This window comes from Microcaecilia unicolor, chromosome 9 (assembly GCF_901765095.1).
Source record: "Microcaecilia unicolor chromosome 9, aMicUni1.1, whole genome shotgun sequence".
In the NCBI taxonomy this organism is placed as follows: Eukaryota; Metazoa; Chordata; class Amphibia; order Gymnophiona; family Siphonopidae; genus Microcaecilia; species Microcaecilia unicolor.
This window is the reverse complement of record NC_044039.1, coordinates 203,305,085-203,323,100: the sequence shown is the minus strand read 5'-3', so window position 1 is coordinate 203,323,100 and position 18,016 is coordinate 203,305,085. Positions and strand designations below refer to the sequence as shown.

The following is an 18,016-nucleotide window of genomic DNA, read 5'->3' as shown; positions in this document are numbered from 1 at the left end:
GTTAAGCCATTGCACTCAGGCTTGTTTCCCTTGACAAAGCAACGGTGAAACGGATGTCAGTCAGGACACAAAGAGGCAAAGATAAGTGCAGTCCTGCTGAATATATATATTATGTGCTGTTTTTGTTTACCACCTAACAAATCATTCCACTGCAAATTTGACATTGTTTAAAATATCACGTACAAGTGAATTACTTTTGAGTCACTTTATTATATCAATCACCGAAAAGGTTTTTCAACAAATCCCCTTATGATGGGGGATAGAACATGACCTGGTCATCCACGAGACTTTTACACATTTTTCTATAAAAGAACACAGTGAGTTTTCGATCCATTTTAAAAAAAAAGTAACATAGTAGATGACGGCAGAGAAAGACCTGCAAGGTCCATCCAGTCTGCCCAACAAGATAACTCATTTGTGCTACTTTTTGTGTATACCTGACCTTGAAAAGTATCTGCCATTTTCACGGCACAGACCATAGAAGTCTGCCCAACACTAGCCCCGCCTCCCAACCACCAGCCCCGCCACCCAATCTCCGCTAAGCTTCTGAGGATCCACTCCTTCTGAACAGGATTCCTTTATTGAACAGGCTAAACAACATATTTTGAAAACAGACTGGGCCTCCATGGCAACCAATGAAGAGCACGTAACAGTGGAGTAGCACTCTCAAACTTGGACTTCCTACAAATCCTCCTTGCTGTGTTTTGCACTGTCTGTAACTGTCGATGAATACCTTTGCTACAGCCAACGTAAATGACGGTGAAGTAATCTAAATGTCCCATCAACAATGTCTGGGCAATCAACTGGAAAACCTTAGAATCAAAGAAGGATTTTTTTCATCTTAATTTCCACAGCAGTAGCCAAGATTTGTATATGGGGCTCAAAACTTTAAAAACTGTCTAAAGTCGCACCAAGAATCTTCAGTTGAGATTCCAGTTGATAGGTGATGCCGTCAACTGAAAATTACTTGTCAGAACTACTCAAACGAGGATGACTATCAGAAGAATTTTGTTTTATCTGTATTCAGTTTTAATCTGACTGACTGTGCCCAGGATTCTAAACAACTTAAGACCCTGTCTGATGATAGAGACTATCCAGCTTATTTTCGAAAGAGAAAACGCCTATAGTGCGACCTAAATCGGGAGTCTCGCAAAGGCGCCCAAATCAGTATAATCGAAAGCCGATTTTGGGCGTTTCCAACTGCACTCTGTCGCGGAAACGAATAAAGTTGACGGGGGCGTGTCGGAGGCGGAACTGGGGCGTGGTTATCAGCCGAGGAGAGATGGGCATCTTTAGCTGATAATCGAAAAAAAAAAAAAAAAAGGCGTTTTGACCACGATTTTGGGTCACTTTTTTTGGACCCCTTTTTTTTCACGAAGTCCCAAAAAAGTGCTCCAACTGCCCAGATGACCACTGGAGGGAATCGGGGATGACCTCCCCGGACTCCCCCAGTGGTCACTAACCCCCTCCCACCAAAAAAACCCCACTTTAAAAACTTTTTTCCCAGCCTGTATGCCAGCCTCAAATGCCGTACCCACCTCCATGACAGCAGAATGTGTTCGATCCTGTCACAGCCTTTCCCTGGGTCAGATGTGGCTCTCGGGTGCAGTACAGGGTCACATCAGCATTGCATTGTGGTGGGTGTAGGGTATTGGGCTCCGTGATTTCATTAGCTTGTGTTACAGTCTCACGATGTTGGTAGTTGGTAGGCTCTTCTCCCATGGTGCTTTTCCCCCTGCCTACTGGGTCAGAGTGTGCCCTGTTGTGTTTCCTGTTGTAGTCCATGCGGTAGTGGCCATTTTTGTAAGCCAGTTTTAGTTCCCTTCCCTGTGTTAGCCACGTTAGACAACTTAGTTCTTACCTTGAATGTGGCTGAAAGAGGGCATTGTACAGCATTCTGCCAGCTCTAACCTACTGCTCATCTCAGTACCAGGGAGACTCGTTGCCAGTGGGGCACAACCTCTGATCTGCAGTTAACTGTGAGTAAAGGCGGTTATTCCAATAAAGGACGTTTTGGAGAGATTAGTCTTCAGGTGTCAACTGGTGTGCCAATGTTATATAGCAGCAACCAGTCCTAGAGGCCTGCGTGTATGCAGGTCCCTGGAGCACTTTTATTGGGTCCTGCAGTGCACTTCAGCCAGGTGGCCCCAGGCCCATCCCCCCCCCCCCCCCCACCTTTAACACTTGTGCTGGTAAATGGGAGGCCTGCAAAACCCACTGTACCCACATGTAGGTGCCCCCTTCACCTCTAAGAGCTATGGTAGTGTTGTACATTTGTGGGTAGTGGGTTTTGGGGGAGGGGGGTTGGGAGCTCAGCACCCGTGGTAAGGGAGCTATGCATGTGGGAGCTTTTTCTGAAGCCCACCGCACTGACCTAGAGTGCCCAGTTGGTGTCCTGGCATATCAGGGGGGCGAGTGTACTACGAATCCTGGCCCCTCCCACGACCAAATGGCTCGGATTAGGACTTTTTTGAACTGGGCGTTTTTAGTTTCCATTATCAATAAAAAAACAAATGCCCAGCTCAAAAACGTCCATTTTTTCGAAAATACGGTTCGGCCAGCCCCTTCACAGACCCGTTCTCGGAGATAAACGCCCATGGAGATAGGCGTTTCCGTTCGATTATGCCCCTCTATCTCATCTAATTCTCCCATAAATGAAACAGCGGTGTTTGTTCCTTTTCTATTCTAGTAATCTTTTGTCTGTATGACACATAGAAGTCATTAGCTCAGAAAAGGCACAAAAAAAATGAATGGAGAATACAATCCAATCAGAGGAAGGTGAGAAAAGCAGAGGAGGTGGTGTTTTTCAGCTGTTTATCCAACACACACCTATTTTCATTTTTTTGCATCAAGCAGGGGATTTGGATGGCTCCCTCTGCTTCCTCACCCACCAGATGTGGATTCTCTTCACAAAGTGGGGAATACAAGCTGATTACTCTGACCTTGGTGGTGAGAATTAATTGAATTGCTGTTAAAACAGAAAATAGGACAGTTTTCCAGTGGACTGCAGGATCCTAGGCAGCATGGTTCTATTCAAGGTATGTCTTGTGAAAAAGATCTGATAATTTCTTTGACCGAGTGGCCCAGAGTTAGACCGAGAGAAAGTGCTAGATGTGGTGGATTTCAGATTTCAGTAAGGCTTTTGACACAGTTCATCATAGAAGACTTTTAAATACATTGAGAGACAACAGGGTGGGCCCTAAAGTGACTGACTGGGTTAGAAACTAGTTGAATGAAAGGAGACAAAGGATAGTGGCATATGGCGTTTACTTTGAAGAAAGGGTGTTATTCAATGACATGCTTGCCTAACCTTTAAGTTTGTACTCTTAATTTAATTCTCTGTAAGCCACATTGCGCCTGCATGAGTGGGAAAATGTGGGATATAAGCAACAAATAAATAAATAAAATAAATAAACTGTCCTTGGTCTAGTTTTTTTCAACATTTTTGCAAACAATATTACAAAAGGATCATTGGGGGGGGGAAAATGCCATTTTGCTGATGATCTGCAACAGGGTTGACAAAGTGGAAGGTGTGAGAGACAAGAGGAGGAATCTATAGCAAAGGTTAAGGAACAGTTTTAAGATTTAGCAGCAAAGATTTAATGCTAAAAAATGAAAGCAAGGGGACTACCTGCACAGAAAGACAGTTACAACAATAACCACCTTACTGGACAGACCGGATGAGTCATTTCAGTCTTTATCTGCCATTATCTACTATGTTACTGTGAGCCAATGACTACCTGGTGGTAATGACTTTGGTAACTATGGACTTGACTTGGATTTGAACTAGTGATCTAGAAGCTGAGAAGACTCTGCTAACTCATGCTATCCAGCACCTCAAAGAAAAGAAATAGTTGTTTTGTAATCTTAGTCTTCTTAGACAATTTTTTCAAGAACATAACATAGTAACATAGTAGATGACGGCAGAAAAAGACCTGCACGGTCCATCCAGTCTGCCCAAGATAAACTCATGTGTATACCTTACCTTGATTTGTACCTGTCTTTTTCAGGGCAAAGACCGTATAAGTCTGCCCAGCACTATCCCCGCCTCCCAACCACCAGCCCCGCCTCCCACCACCAGCTCTGGCACAGACCGTATAAGTCTGCCCAGCACTATCCCCACCTCCCAACCTCCAGCCCCGCCTCCCACCACCGGCTCTGACATAGACCGTATAAGTCTGCCCAGCACTAGCCCCGCCTCCCAACCACCAGCCCCGCCTCCCACCACCGGCTCTGGCATAGACCGTATAAGTCTGCCCAGCACTATCCCCGCCTCCCAACCTCCAGCCCCGCCTCCCACCACCGGCTCTGACACAGACCGTATAAGTCTGCCCAGCACTAGCCCCGCCTCCCAACCACCAGCTCTGCCACCCATTCTAGGCTAAGCTCCTGAGGATCCCTTCCTTCTGAACAGGATTCCTTTATGTTTATCCCACGCATGTTTGAATTCCGTTACAGTTTTCATTTCCACCACCTCCCGCGGGAGGGCATTCCAAGCATCCACCACCCTCTCCGTCTTAAGAGTTTTATAAATATCATAACTGTCCAAGTTATACATATTATTAATAAAATGTATGTCTCACCTATCCTTAACGTACCTGAAATCTGCAGGAAGTGATTTAATCCCTACGCCAGCATCAACGGCCGTTTGGGCTCTTAGTTCCTCTGCTGTTAACAAGCAATGCAAACGATAGAGGATGCTGGGGAGACACACAGCTTTTCTCCACAGTGAAGCTGGAATAGGATGAATAGCACACAGCTCTGGTACCAGTATCTTCACAGAAGAAATACAGATTACGTTAATATTGGAAAGCTGCAGCGCTTTTTGTCATGATAATGTTAAGTTTAACCACTAAGCTAAAGACAAAATGGCCTACCTATTTTTACTCAACAGCATTGATTATAACACAATTGTCTGTAGTTTGGTGGTAGTAATTCCAAAGAAACAGTTTTATAATCATATATGGAGAAACTATTCAGTGACGTACATTTGAGAGAAAGAACATAATACCTTCATGAAAAGGGCACTGAAGGACAGGCTAGGTAACTCAGTGGCAGTGATACAAGCTACTACGTGGGGGACCCAGGTTTGATCCCAGGTCAGATGTTTTGCTTCACAGGCTGGCACGACCTGGAGATGCTCCAGAGGCACTGCTTATAGTCCTCAGGAGGATGATATCCCAGGGATTGTGCACTCATGACACCTAGTAGATGGTATTAGGGCCCATACTGGAGAACTACCTTGCTATAATGGATTCTATTATTAAAGAACTGATTTACTATGTGCAATATAATCCACCCACTAGTGCATGTTAATGGGCCGATTTAAGACAGCTTTCATTAATCTTAGTGCAATCTATTTACATTTGCAGTTCAAATTTATTTAATAAACCACAAAATCATGACAGCTAAGTGGTTTACAATTTTTAAATAAGGTAATATAAAATAAGAAACAAGGGATGGATGGCCTAAGTTACAAAGTCTTTTGTCTCATGCAGGTCACTTTGACCAGGTTACCCCCCTTTTGTCTAAACACCATTGGTTACCGGTCTCCTATTGCATTCAGCACAAAATCTTGACACTCATGCATAAGGTTCTTCACACAGGTTCTCCATGAAATCTATGCTTTCTTGTTACACCTCATGTCCCCTGTTGGTCTCTCTGCACCCCAAGTATGCATCGCTTGGTCATTCTTTTGATTCACTGCTCTAAGCTTGAATCTACCAGACAGTGCTTTCTTCTGCACTGCCCTGCCTCTTTCAAGTCATGCTGAACCTGTTTAAAGTTTTGGGTGCTTCTGAAAACTTATCTATTTTCTAAAGCCTTTCTGGGTGCTTCAGTGTGATGCAGTTGTTAGTTGAGCAGATGGATGTTCTTTGATTTTTTTTTTTTTTTTAATCTTTTCTTTCCTACCTTTTGCATTGTACTTTGGAGTTCTTTTCTTTTCAATTTTAATTTGTATTATAGTTGTCAAAAGCGGTATATCAAATGATCAATAAACACAAACATAGTATTATAAACATCAATTAAGAAAGATTTAAAATTAAAACATTCATATCATAATTAACTACATGATAATACACATAAGAAATGTGAAGGGGGAAGGATGTGCAAAAGATGACAAAAAGTAAATAGACAAACAGAGGGTGTATAAAACATAGGGAAAAGCCTCAGGTAAATGAGAATGAAGACTTGTGGTATTACATCCCAGCCCTGGTTTTGATTAAGCTAGAAGCCCAAAGGAGCTAAGGAGTGGAGGAGTGGTCTAGTGGTTAGGGTGGGGGACTTTGGTCCTGGGGAACTGGGTTCGATTCCCACTTCAGGCACAGGCAGCTCCTTGTGACTCTGGGCAAGTCACTTAACCCTCCATTGCCCCATGTAAGCCGCATTGAGCCTGCCATGAGTGGGAAAGCGCAGGGTACAAATGTAACAAAAATAAAATAGATACTATTGGAGATTCTACATGGAACACTAGCAACATTCCATGTAGAAGGCTGCGCAGGCTTCTGTTTCTGTGAGTCTACTCACAGAAGCAGAAGCCTGCGTGGCCACATTGGTGATCTGCAAGGGCCGACTTCTACATTCCATGTAGAATCTCAAATAGTAACAACAGTGGAGGAGGAGTGGCCTAGTGGTTAGGGTGGTGGACTTTGGTCCTGGGGAACTGAGGAACTGAGTTCAATTCCCACTTCAGGCACAGGCAGCTCCTTGTGACCCTGGGCAAGTCACTTAACCCTCCATTGCCCCATGTAAGCCGCATTGAGCCTGCCATGAGTGGGAAAGCGCAGGGTACAAATGTAAGAAAAATAAAATAGATACTATTGGAGATTCTACATGGAATGTTGCTACTATTGGAGATTCTACATGGAATGTTGCTATTCCACTAGCAACATTCCATGTAGAAGGCTGCGCAGGCTTCTGTTTCTGTGAGTCTGACGTCAGACTCACAGAAGCAGAAGCCTGCGTGGCCACATTGGTGATCTGCAAGGGCCGACTTCTACATTCCATGTAGAATCTCAAATAGTAGCAACAGTGGAGGAGTGGCCTGGTGGTGGACTTTGGTCCTGGGGAACTGAGGAACTGAGTTTGATTCCCACTTCAGGCACAGGCAGCTCCTTGTGACTCTGGGCAAGTCACTTAACCCTCCATTGCCCCATGTAAGCCGCATTGAGCCTGCCATGAGTGGGAAAGCGCGGGGTACAAATGTAAAACCAAAAAAAAAGGAAACTGCTACATTAAAACTAAATGTCTTAGGAGCTCTAGAGTTAAGGTAAATAAATGACCTGTTTGTTCTGTAGACTTTCCCATTTGGCTTTCCTTTTTTCAGCACTGCTTAATGGAAGAGCTTTCCCCTTCTGATTCAGATGACGAGGAGTCAACAGATTAAGCCTAAAAACAGTTTAACAACAAATATTCTATTTAACACTACAAAGGTTTAGTTGGCAGAAGTTCCACAATAATTATTTTAAATGAGAAAAAGTTAATTCACCATGAAAGTCATCACTATTAGTGCAAAATAGACCTTACGTTAATAAAACACCAAAAAGCTCCTTTAATAGGTTGCCCTTACCGTGAAGATGTGTGGTCTACATCTAGAAGTGGCTGGTTAAGGTTGGTCAGGTCGAGATTATATTTTGTTTTATAATATTCAGCAAATGTTTCATATTCAGGGGAAGGGAATTTACTAAGAGGAGTAAGATCAGTGTACACGTCGGCAACATAAAATCGATGAGGCTGATCAAAATTGCGATACCTAGAGCAAAGAAAAGGATCTTAATTACTGTTCATCAATGAATTATTAGGCTACAGCAGGGGATCTTAACCAGTGGTGTCCGCACCTCCCAAGTGTGGGAAGAGGTCAAATGCGGTGTAGAAAAAGGTTGCAATCAGAGGCAATTTATTGAAACTTTCTAAACAGAGTGAAGGCAGTTATTAGGATAGTTTTCAAAAGAATTTGCCCAGAAAAACAACAGACTGAATATGCATGTGATAATCTGTGTGTTGCACTATTGAAAACTGAACTACAGTTTTGAGCGTTGGTCAAGGGTAAGCAACCGCAACGCTCTCACTAATGGTGACTTTTTTTTTAAACTTCATTTGCATACTTCTCCAGTTGCACAATCATGTCTTTGCGACAAAGGCTGTGACAAATTATTGAATTGTTGTTGCAATGCTTATGAACGTGTTTTCTAGTATGTATCATTTGTAAAACAGTCATTTTATTCAACATCATTATGTACAATTTATGTAGCAATGGAGCTTTAAGTGTGACTTCCTTACAAAACAATTCAGTATTTCTAACCCGCAATAACCTCGAAGAGGTTCACTGCGGTTTGCAATCAAGAGTCTAGGCATACCTAGGAAGAGAACATAATCAAGGGAGAAGAAAGGCTGTTAATAAGCTAGTCAAACACTACCTGCAACACTTGCCTACGAAAGAACTTAAAAGAACCCAGCGTCTAGTACTCAGCAATGATTCTTTTCATACCGATTGTGTTCCTCTCGTAAATTTTCATTTCTTTCATTCATTCAGAACTTGCCCCCCCCCCCCCCCCCCCCCCCCCGAACACTTTTGGTTCCTTCAGTCTTTTAAAACTCTCCTATGTACCCTGTGTGCTAATGGCCAGCATTGAGATTGTTTTCCTGTCCCAAATTTGCATGTCTTTCGGTCATTCACAACTCCCACCCCCCCCCCCTTCTCCAGTTTAACACTTTTGTTTCCTTCAGTCTTTTAAAACTCTCCTACCTAACCTGTGTCCTAATGGCCAGCATTCAGATTGTTTTGCTTTGCCAAATTGTCTGTCACTGAGGTCAGTGCGTGCCTGCCTAGCAGACCACTTCCGGCAGGCACGGTCCCAAGCACATCCTGTTGGAGGTGAGAATTATTATATAGGATTTTCTTTCCTTTAGTCCCCTCTAGACCAGCACATGGAGACTGAGAACTATTGGCTTCAGAGTATCCTGTGCAGTTCATAGGTAGCCAGTATTTCTACCCAGCTAGACCTCTCTCATCATTCCAATTTATCTTTTTTTTTTTTTTTTTTAAAGAACACAAACCCCTATTTAATAGGAAATGAAACCTCCTGGTACAATAATAATCTGCATCAGGGAAAATAACTGTACCTTCTATTACTTTCAACATTTCCCTGCACTCTTCAGCATCTTTCTGTCAACCTTTCTAACCACATAGTTGAACACATACCTATTTTCAATCCCAGGTGCATTCTGGAATGTTCTAGAGTGACTAAGGAAGAGAAAATTAGCAAGTAAGATCAAATTAATCTTTCCTTAGCATCTCTCTAGACAAGGAATGCAGGAGTTCAGGCCTCAAGTGCAGCAAACAGGTCAGGTTTTCATGATATCCTTAATGAATGTGCATAAGATAGAGTTGCATAAATACTCTCTCTATTGTACGCAAATCTATCATGAATATTTATTAAGGATATCCTAAAAATTTTGCCTGTCTGTGGCACTTGAGGCCTGATCTCCTGGATCCATATTCTAGACCAGTCCAGATGCATAGGAAGTACCAAAGCAGTGACCCCTATGGATGGGCTACCAGTAGTCCCCCAGACTCCAAATTCTATATCCTGTCGAGCTTGGACACCTAGTTGATAATGCTTCACAAAGGAATGCAGGGATGATCCAAGTCACCACCTTGCACATATCCTGTAGAGGAATAAGACTACATTCCACTCAGGAAGCCACCTATGCCATGGTTGAATGTGCCTTGAGAGACAAAGTGCCCCTGAGAATATAGGCTGAAGCAGCAGCCTCCTTGAACCCATCATGCTTTTCTTGCCTTTGAAGTTACTTTGCCCTTTTTCTGCCCAATGTGACCAATGAAATTCTTCCATTTACTTTAGGTACATTTGCAATGTTCTTCTGGCATCCAAATGGTGTAACTGCTTCTGTTCCTCATTCTTTCCTGCCTCCCCCCAAAATGGAAGAGAATAAGAGGTGGAAACCATCTTCGAGAGGAAAAAGTGAACCAGCCAGATTAGGAAAGGTTCCCTGCATAACAACACCTGCAACTCCAAAACCTCTCTCGTTGCCCAAATTGCCACTAAAAAAAAAAAAAAAAAAAATGTCTTGTCATAACCTTCAACGTGGCGTCCCCCTCTACATCTCAAAGGGTGAACATAAGAATAGCCATACTGGGTCAGACCAATTATGGTCCATCTAGCCCAGTATTCTGTTTCCAACAGTGGCCAAGCCAGGTCACAAGTACCTGGCAGAAACCCAAACAGTGGCAACATTCCATGCTACCAATCCCAGGGCAAGCAGTACCTTCCCCATGTCTGTCTCAATAAGACTATGGACTTTTTCTCCAAGAACTTGTCCAAACCTTTTTTAAAACCCAGATCCGCTAACCTCTGTTACTACATCCTCTGGCAAAGAGTTCCACAGCTTAACTATTCGTTGAGTGAAAAACATTTCCTATTTGTTTTAAAAGTATTTCTATGTGACTTCTTTGAGTGTCCCTTAGTCTTTGTACTGGTGATGATTACTTTAATGGAATATCCTTCTCCTTTGCATCTTGTCATAAGAGAGTAAGGATCAAGATCCTGAATTTGTACTAGTCTCTGCAACTCCGACACTGGAAGATGCAGCAGAATCCCCCCCACCCCCAAACAGGCAAACTAGATCTCCATAATAGGGTGTCTGTCCACTAGGCCTCTGTGACCCTCTATTCTTTAAACTGTTCTGCCAAGTAAGGACCACGACAAGAATATGTACAGCAGGCTGAAGGGGGGCCATGATTACACTAACACATCTCCTCCACTTGATGCTCCTTCTGCAACTGAAGAACCTCAGGGCGCTTCTGTTGGGTGCTGATGCCATCAGATCCTTGACCAGTTGGCCACAGTGCAGTCCTATGTTTAAAAAGCTCCCTCTCGCATACTCCATTCTTCTGGGCATAAACAATGTCTGCTTAGAAAATCTGCCTGGGTGTTTTCCATTCCAGTGACATGAGACACTGAAAGGTCCAAGAGATACTTCTCTGCCTAAACCTTCAACACTACCACTTCTGTTGCCACTGGGAGACTCTTCATGCCTCCCTGATGATTCATGTCTGTGACTGCTCTTGCACTATCAGAGTACCCAAACCACCTTATTCTGAACTAGAGGTTGGAAGGCCTACAGCATCAGGCAAATTGCTCTGGTCTGCAGCCTTTTTACTGACCAGGTACCTCTTCTGCCAACCAGAGATCCTGTGCTACTTGAACCAGGCAATGACAGGTGTTTGAGCCTCATCCTCATCTCCAGACTGGTTCCCTGAAGCCACCAAGTTAGACTCTTTCTGGCTTCCCCTTGAATGGGGAGTCACACATACAGTTCCGGAGCCTGCAGCGACCATCTGGACAACCAAGCACTTTCTAGTGGACACAAGTGAGCCCTGGCCCAGGGGACCATTTCCAGCATCACTTCCATGGATCCCAAAATCTGAAACTAGGCCCAAGCCAGAGGCCTCTCATTGATGAGCAGATTGCAGACTTGGCAACATAACTTCTTCACTCAATCTTCTGTTAGGAAAACTAGCCCCCGACAAGTATTGAAATGCACTTCCAAGTATTCTATCACCTTTGAAGGATTCCGCTTGCTCTTGGCTGGACTGACCACCCAAGCCCATTGCTCACTTGCATCAACCAATCCTCCAGACAGGGATCCCCTCCTTACGCACAGCTGCCACCGCCACTACCATCCCTCTGGAGAAAGTCCTTGGGACAGTTGCCAACCCAAATGGTAGGGAACAAAACTGGAAATGCTTCCCCTAAACTGCAAAACAAAACTCCAGCAAGCATGGAACCTTGGATTCCCCCAAACTCTTAACCAACATCCAGATCCTCCCCAAACAGCAGCTTATTGAGCTTCATCTCAGAGGCAATATTACTGACCAGATGTGCAACAACAAAACCTATAGGCTGCCACAAATAGCACCATTCCTTTCATTGAAGCCCCAGTGAGATCGTACAAGGCATCCACTAGAAAGGCAAATTCCATTTCTCTCATTCACTTCCAAGTAAACTGAAACCAACGCCTCAAATCACTTGCCCAACACCTGCTCTGCCCTCCTGAAGCATACCCTGGCTCCATAGCCCGTGCAAATTGCAGCCTGAAGAGCTAAGGCTAATATACTGAAGGCCTGCTTCAGAAAGGATTCCTTCCGACTGTCCTGAGGATCTCTCGTCTGCTTCCCCTTCCACTGAATTGGTGGTTTTCTTAGCGGCCACTGAAACCACTGTGTCCACTCTCAGGAGCTTGAAGTTTAAATCTTGTCTTCCACTTGCAGTAGAGAAAACGTCACTATAAACCTGCTCACCTTAAAGCCCACATCCGGAATGTCTCATTCAGCTGAGATCATATCCTTGTTCACCTGATGAATGTGGAAGGCCTGGGAAAGTATCCAGATTAGGGTATGATACATACCTGTAGCAGTTGTTCTCCGAGGACAGCAGGCTGATTGTTCTCACGACTGGGTGACGTCCGCGGCAGCCCCCACCAACCGGAAAAAAGCTTCGCGGGACGGTCGGCACGCAGGGCACGCCCACCGCGCATGCGCGGCCGTCTTCCCGCCCGTGCGCGACCGCTCCCGCCAGTTGAATAACTAGCAAAAGATGAAACACACAACTCCAAAGGGGAGGAGGGAGGGTAGGTGAGAACAATCAGCCTGCTGTCCTCGGAGAACAACTGCTACAGGTATGTATCATACCCTTTCTCCGAGGACAAGCAGGCTGCTTGTTCTCACGACTGGGGTATCCCTAGCTCTCAGGCTCACTCAAAACAAGAACCCAGGTCAATTGAAGCTCGCAACGGCGAGGGTACAACAGAAATTGACCTACGAAGAACAACTAACTGAGAGTGCAGCCTGACCAGAATAAATTCGGGTCCTGGAGGGTGGAGTTGGATTTACACCCCAAACAGATTCTGCAGCACCGACTGCCCGAACCGACTGTCGCGTCGGGTATCCTGCTGGAGGCAGTAATGTGATGTGAAAGTGTGGACAGATGACCACGTCGCAGCCTTGCAAATCTCTTCAATAGTGGCTGACTTCAAGTGGGCCACTGACGCTGCCATGGCTCTAACACTATGAGCCGTGACATGACCCTCAAGAGCCAGCCCAGCCTGGGCGTAAGTGAAGGAAATGCAATCTGCTAGCCAATTGGAGATGGTGCGTTTCCTGACAGCGACCCCTAGCCTGTTAGGGTCGAAAGAAATAAACAATTGGGCGGACTGTCTGTGGGGCTGTGTCCGCTCCAAGTAGAAGGCCAATGCTCTCTTGCAGTCCAATGTGTGCAACTGACGTTCAGCAGGGCGGGTATGCGGCCTGGGGAAGAATGTTGGCAAGACAATTGACTGGTTAAGATGGAACTCCGACACCACCTTCGGCAGGAACTTTGGGTGAGTGCGGAGCACTACTCTGTTGTGATGAAATTTGGTATATGGAGCATGAGCTACTAGGGCTTGAAGCTCACTGACCCTACGAGCTGAAGTAACTGCCACCAAGAAAATGACCTTCCAGGTCAAGTACTTCAGATGGCAGGTATTCAGTGGCTCAAAAGGAGGTTTCATCAGCTGGGTGAGGACGACGTTGAGATCCCACGACACAGTAGGAGGCTTGATAGGGGGCTTTGACAAAAGCAAACCTCTCATGAATCGAACGACTAAAGGCTCTCCAGAGATGGCTTTACCTTCCACACGATAATGGTAAGCACTAATCGCACTAAGGTGATTCCTTACTGAGTTGGTCTTGAGGCCAGACTCCGATAAGTGCAGAAGGTATTCAAGCAGGTTTTGTGCAGGACAAGAACGAGGTTCTAGGGCCTTGCTCTCACACCAAACGACAAACCTCCTCCACTTGAAAAAGTAACTCTTCTTAGTGGAATCCTTCCTAGAGGCAAGCAAGACCCGGGAGACACCCTCAGACAGACCCAACGCAGCGAAGTCTACGCCCTCAACATCCAGGCCGTGAGAGCCAGGGATTGAAGGTTGGGGTGCAGCAACGCTCCGTCGTTCTGCGAAATGAGAGTCGGAAAACACTCCAATCTCCACGGTTCTTCGGAGGACAACTCCAGAAGAAGAGGGAACCAGATCTGACGGGGCCAAAAGGGCGCTATCAGAATCATGGTGCCGCGGTCTTGCTTGAGCTTCAGTAAGGTCTTCCCCACCAAAGGTATGGGAGGATAAGCATACAGGAGGCCGGTCCCCCAATGAAGGAGAAAGGCATCTGACGCTAGCCTGCCGTGTGTCTGAAGTCTGGAACAGAACAGAGGCAGCTTGTGGTTGGTCTGAGAGGCGAAAAGATCCACCGAGGGGGTGCCCCACTCTCGGAAGATCTTACGTACCACTCTGGAATGGAGCGACCACTCGTGCGGTTGCATGACTCTGCTCAGTCTGTCGGCCAGACTGTTGTTTACGCCTGCCAGGTATGTGGCTTGGAGAAGCATGCTGTGCTGGCATGCCCAGCGCCACATCCCGACGGCTTCCTGACACAGGGGGCGAGATCCGGTGCCCCCCTGCTTGTTGACGTAAAACATTGCAACCTGATTGTCTGTCCGAATTTGGATAATTTGGTAGGACAGCCGATCTCTGAAAGCCTTCAGTGCGTTCCAGATCGCTCGGAGCTCCAGGAGGTTGATCTGCAGATCCTTTTCCTGGAGGGACCACATACCCTGGGTGTGCAGCCCATCGACATGAGCTCCCCACCCCAGGCGAGAGGCATCCGTCGTCAGCACTTTCGTGGGCTGTGGAATTTGAAACGGACGTCCCAGTGTCAAATTGGTCCGAACGGTCCACCAGCGCAGTGAAGTGCGGCAGCTGGTGGAGAGGCGGATGACATCTTCTAGATTCCCGGTGGCTTGGAACCACTGGGAAGCTAGGGTCCATTGAGCAGATCTCATGTGAAGACGAGCCATGGGAGTCACATGAACTGTGGAGGCCATATGACCCAGAAGTCTCAACGTCTGCCGAGCTGTGATCTGCTGGGACGCTCTGGTCTGCGAAGCCAGGGCCAGGAGATTGGCGGCCCTCGCTTCGGGAAGATAGGCCTGAGCCGTCTGGGTATTCAGCAGCGCTCCTATGAATTCTAGAGACTGGGACGGTTGGAGATGGGACTTTGGGTAATTTATCACAAACCCCAGCAGCTCCAGAAGTTGAATAGTGCACTGCATGGACCGGAGGGCTCCTGCCTCCGAGGTGTTCTTGACCAGCCAATCGTCGAGATATGGGAACACGTGCACTCCCAGCTTGCGTAGGTAGGCCGCTACCACCACGAGGCACTTGGTAAACACTCGTGGGGCAGAGGCGAGCCCAAATGGCAGCACACAATACTGAAAGTGGCGTGCGCCCAGGCGGAATCTGAGATACTGTCTGTGAGCTGGCAGTATCGGTATGTGAGTATATGCGTCCTTTAAATCCAGGGAACATAGCCAATCGTTTTTCTGAATCATTGGCAGAAGGGTGCCCAAGGAAAGCATCCTGAACTTTTCTTTGACCAGGAATTTGTTCAGGCCTCTCAGGTCTAGGATGGGACGCATCCCCCCTGTTTTCTTTTCCACAAGGAAGTACCTGGAATAGAACCCCTGCCCTTCCTGCCCGGGTGGTACGGGCTCGACCGCATTGGCGCTGAGAAGGGCGGAGAGTTCCTCTGCAAGTACCTGCTTGTGATGGGAGCTGAAAGACTGAGCTCCCGGAGGACAATTTGGAGGCAGGGAGGCCAAATTCAGGGCGTATCCGCACCGCACTATTTGGAGAACCCACTGGTCGGAGGTTATGAGAGGCCACCTTTGGTGAAAAAATTTTAACCTCCCTCCGACCGGCAGATCGTCCGGTACGGACACTTGTAGGGCGGCTATGTTCCCGTGGATCCAGTCAAAAGCTCGTCCCCGGCTTTTGCTGTGGAGGCGCAGGGGGCTGCTTAGGCGCACGCTGTTGACGAGAACGAGCGCGCTGGGGCTGTCCCTGTGCCTGACGAGGCCTTCGGGCCGGCTGGTTGTACCTACGCTTTGCAAAAGAATAGGGTGCAGCCTGCCGTGCCCGGGAAAAACGCCCACCAGTGGGGGCGGATGCTGAAGGCGCCCGGTGGGAGAGCTTGTCGAGAGCGGTTTCCCGCTGATGCAGTTGGTCCACCATCTGCTCGACCTTCTCACCGAAAATGTTATCCCCCCGGCAAGGGACGTCGGCCAGTCTCTGCTGGGTGCGGTTGTCCAGGTCAGAGGCGCGCAGCCATGAGAGCCTGCGCATCACTATACCTTGGGCCGCAGCACGAGATGCCACGTCACAGGTGTCAAAAATACCCCTGGACAGGAACTTTCTGCATGCCTTCAGCTGCCTGACCACCTCCTGATAAGGCCTGGACTGCTCCGGCGGGAGCTTCTCGACCAGGTCCGCCAGCTGTTGCACATTGGTCCGCATGTGGATGCTCATATAGAGCAGGTATGACTGGATGCGGGTCACGAGCATGGAGGATTGGTAGGCCTTCCTCCCAAACGAGTCCAGAGTGCGAGACTCCCGCCCCGGGGGCGCCGAGGCGGTATCCCTCGAACTCCGTGCCCTCTTGAGAGCAGAATCCACGACCGCTGAGTCATGGGGCAATTGGGGCCGCATGAGCTCTGGGTCGGAGTGGATCCTGTACTGGGACTCTGCTTTCTTGGGAATGGTGGGGTTAGTTAACGGTCTCACCCAGTTCCGGAGCAGCGTCTCCTTCAGGACATTGTGCAGCGGCACCGTGGAGGACTCTCTAGGTGGTGATGGATAGTCGAGGACCTCGAGCATCTCGGCCCTCGGCTCTTCCACAGAGACCACGGGGAAGGGAATGGTGATCGACATATCCCGCACAAAGGAGGCAAAGGAGAGGCTCTCAGGAGGTGAGAGCTTCCTCTCCGGTGAAGGCGTGGGGTCCGAGGGAAGGCCCGTAGACTCCTCTGAGGAGCAATATCTAGGGTCCTCCTCTTCCCCCCACGAGTCCTCATCCTCGGTATCGGACATTAGCTCATGTAGCTGAGTCCTGTACCGGGCCCGGCTCGACGTCGAGGCACCGAGGTCTCGGTGTCGTCGAGCGGTGGACTCCCGCGCCGGCGGGGACGGAGCTCCCTCCATCGACGTCGACTCCACCTGCGTAGCAGTCGAGACCGGCACCGCAAGCGGCGGCGGTGTCGACAGCTCCGGCACCGGGCTAGAGCTCGCCGGCGCCACAGTCATCGGCGCCGAGGGCGCAAGCACCCCCGGCGCCGGCACAGCCTGGCGCATCAGCCCTTCCAGGATCCCCGGAAGGATGGCTCTGAGGCACTCGTCCAGGCCCGCTGCCGGGAAAGGCGGTGGGGCCGGTAAGGGTGTCGGTGCCGGAAGCTGCTGGGAGCCAGGAGACGGCACCGAGGTGCCGGAACCCCGACGCGTCGGTACCTCCACAACCGACGGGGACCTCTCCTCTCGACGATGACGCTTCGGCGTCGACTCCTCTTCAGGATGCACCGAGGGCGTCCGGTGACGACGCTTTTTGTCCTTCTTTCGATGCACGTCACCGGCGCCGGAGGGCATGGAGGAGGAGGAGGTCGATCCCCCTCGGTCTCGAGGCACCGGGTCAGACAGGGTTCGGTCCCGTGGCTCACGAGCTGAGGGAGTGACCGGGGCCGACTGCCCACGCGGCCTCTCAACCCCACTCTCACCGGCGGACCGGCGGGCCGACGGGACCTGTTCTCCTGGGGTCGCTGCCATCGGTGCCGATGTCTCGGGCATCGATACCGGTACCGAAGAACCGGCCTTCGATACCGATGCCGTCGAGGTCGACGTCGAGGGGCCGGCGCAAGTTCCAAAAAGACGGTCCCGCAGAACTTGCCTCGCAACCTGAGTCCGTTTCCGGAGACCGAGACACAAAGCACACGACTTGAGATTGTGCTCCGGCCCGAGGCACTGGAGGCACCAAGCGTGGGTGTCGGTCTGCGAGATCGGCCGGCCGCAGCGACCACACTTTTTAAATCCACTCGGGACCTTCGAGGACATCGACGGAAAAATCGCG

General features: G+C 48.3%; 1 protein-coding gene across 1 annotated transcript in view; it reads right to left on the bottom strand.

The window, feature by feature from the left end:
- Positions 1 to 18,016, bottom strand: part of DICER1 (dicer 1, ribonuclease III) — a 157,276-nt gene that overhangs the window by 42,416 nt on the left and 96,844 nt on the right. The window contains exons 19-21 of the mRNA XM_030213736.1: positions 7,571 to 7,753; positions 7,284 to 7,389; positions 4,599 to 4,774 (exon numbers count right to left, since the gene is read on the bottom strand). Of these exons, the coding sequence (XP_030069596.1) occupies positions 4,599 to 4,774; positions 7,284 to 7,389; positions 7,571 to 7,753 (465 nt within the window). The remainder of the gene's footprint in view (positions 1 to 4,598; positions 4,775 to 7,283; positions 7,390 to 7,570; positions 7,754 to 18,016) is intronic.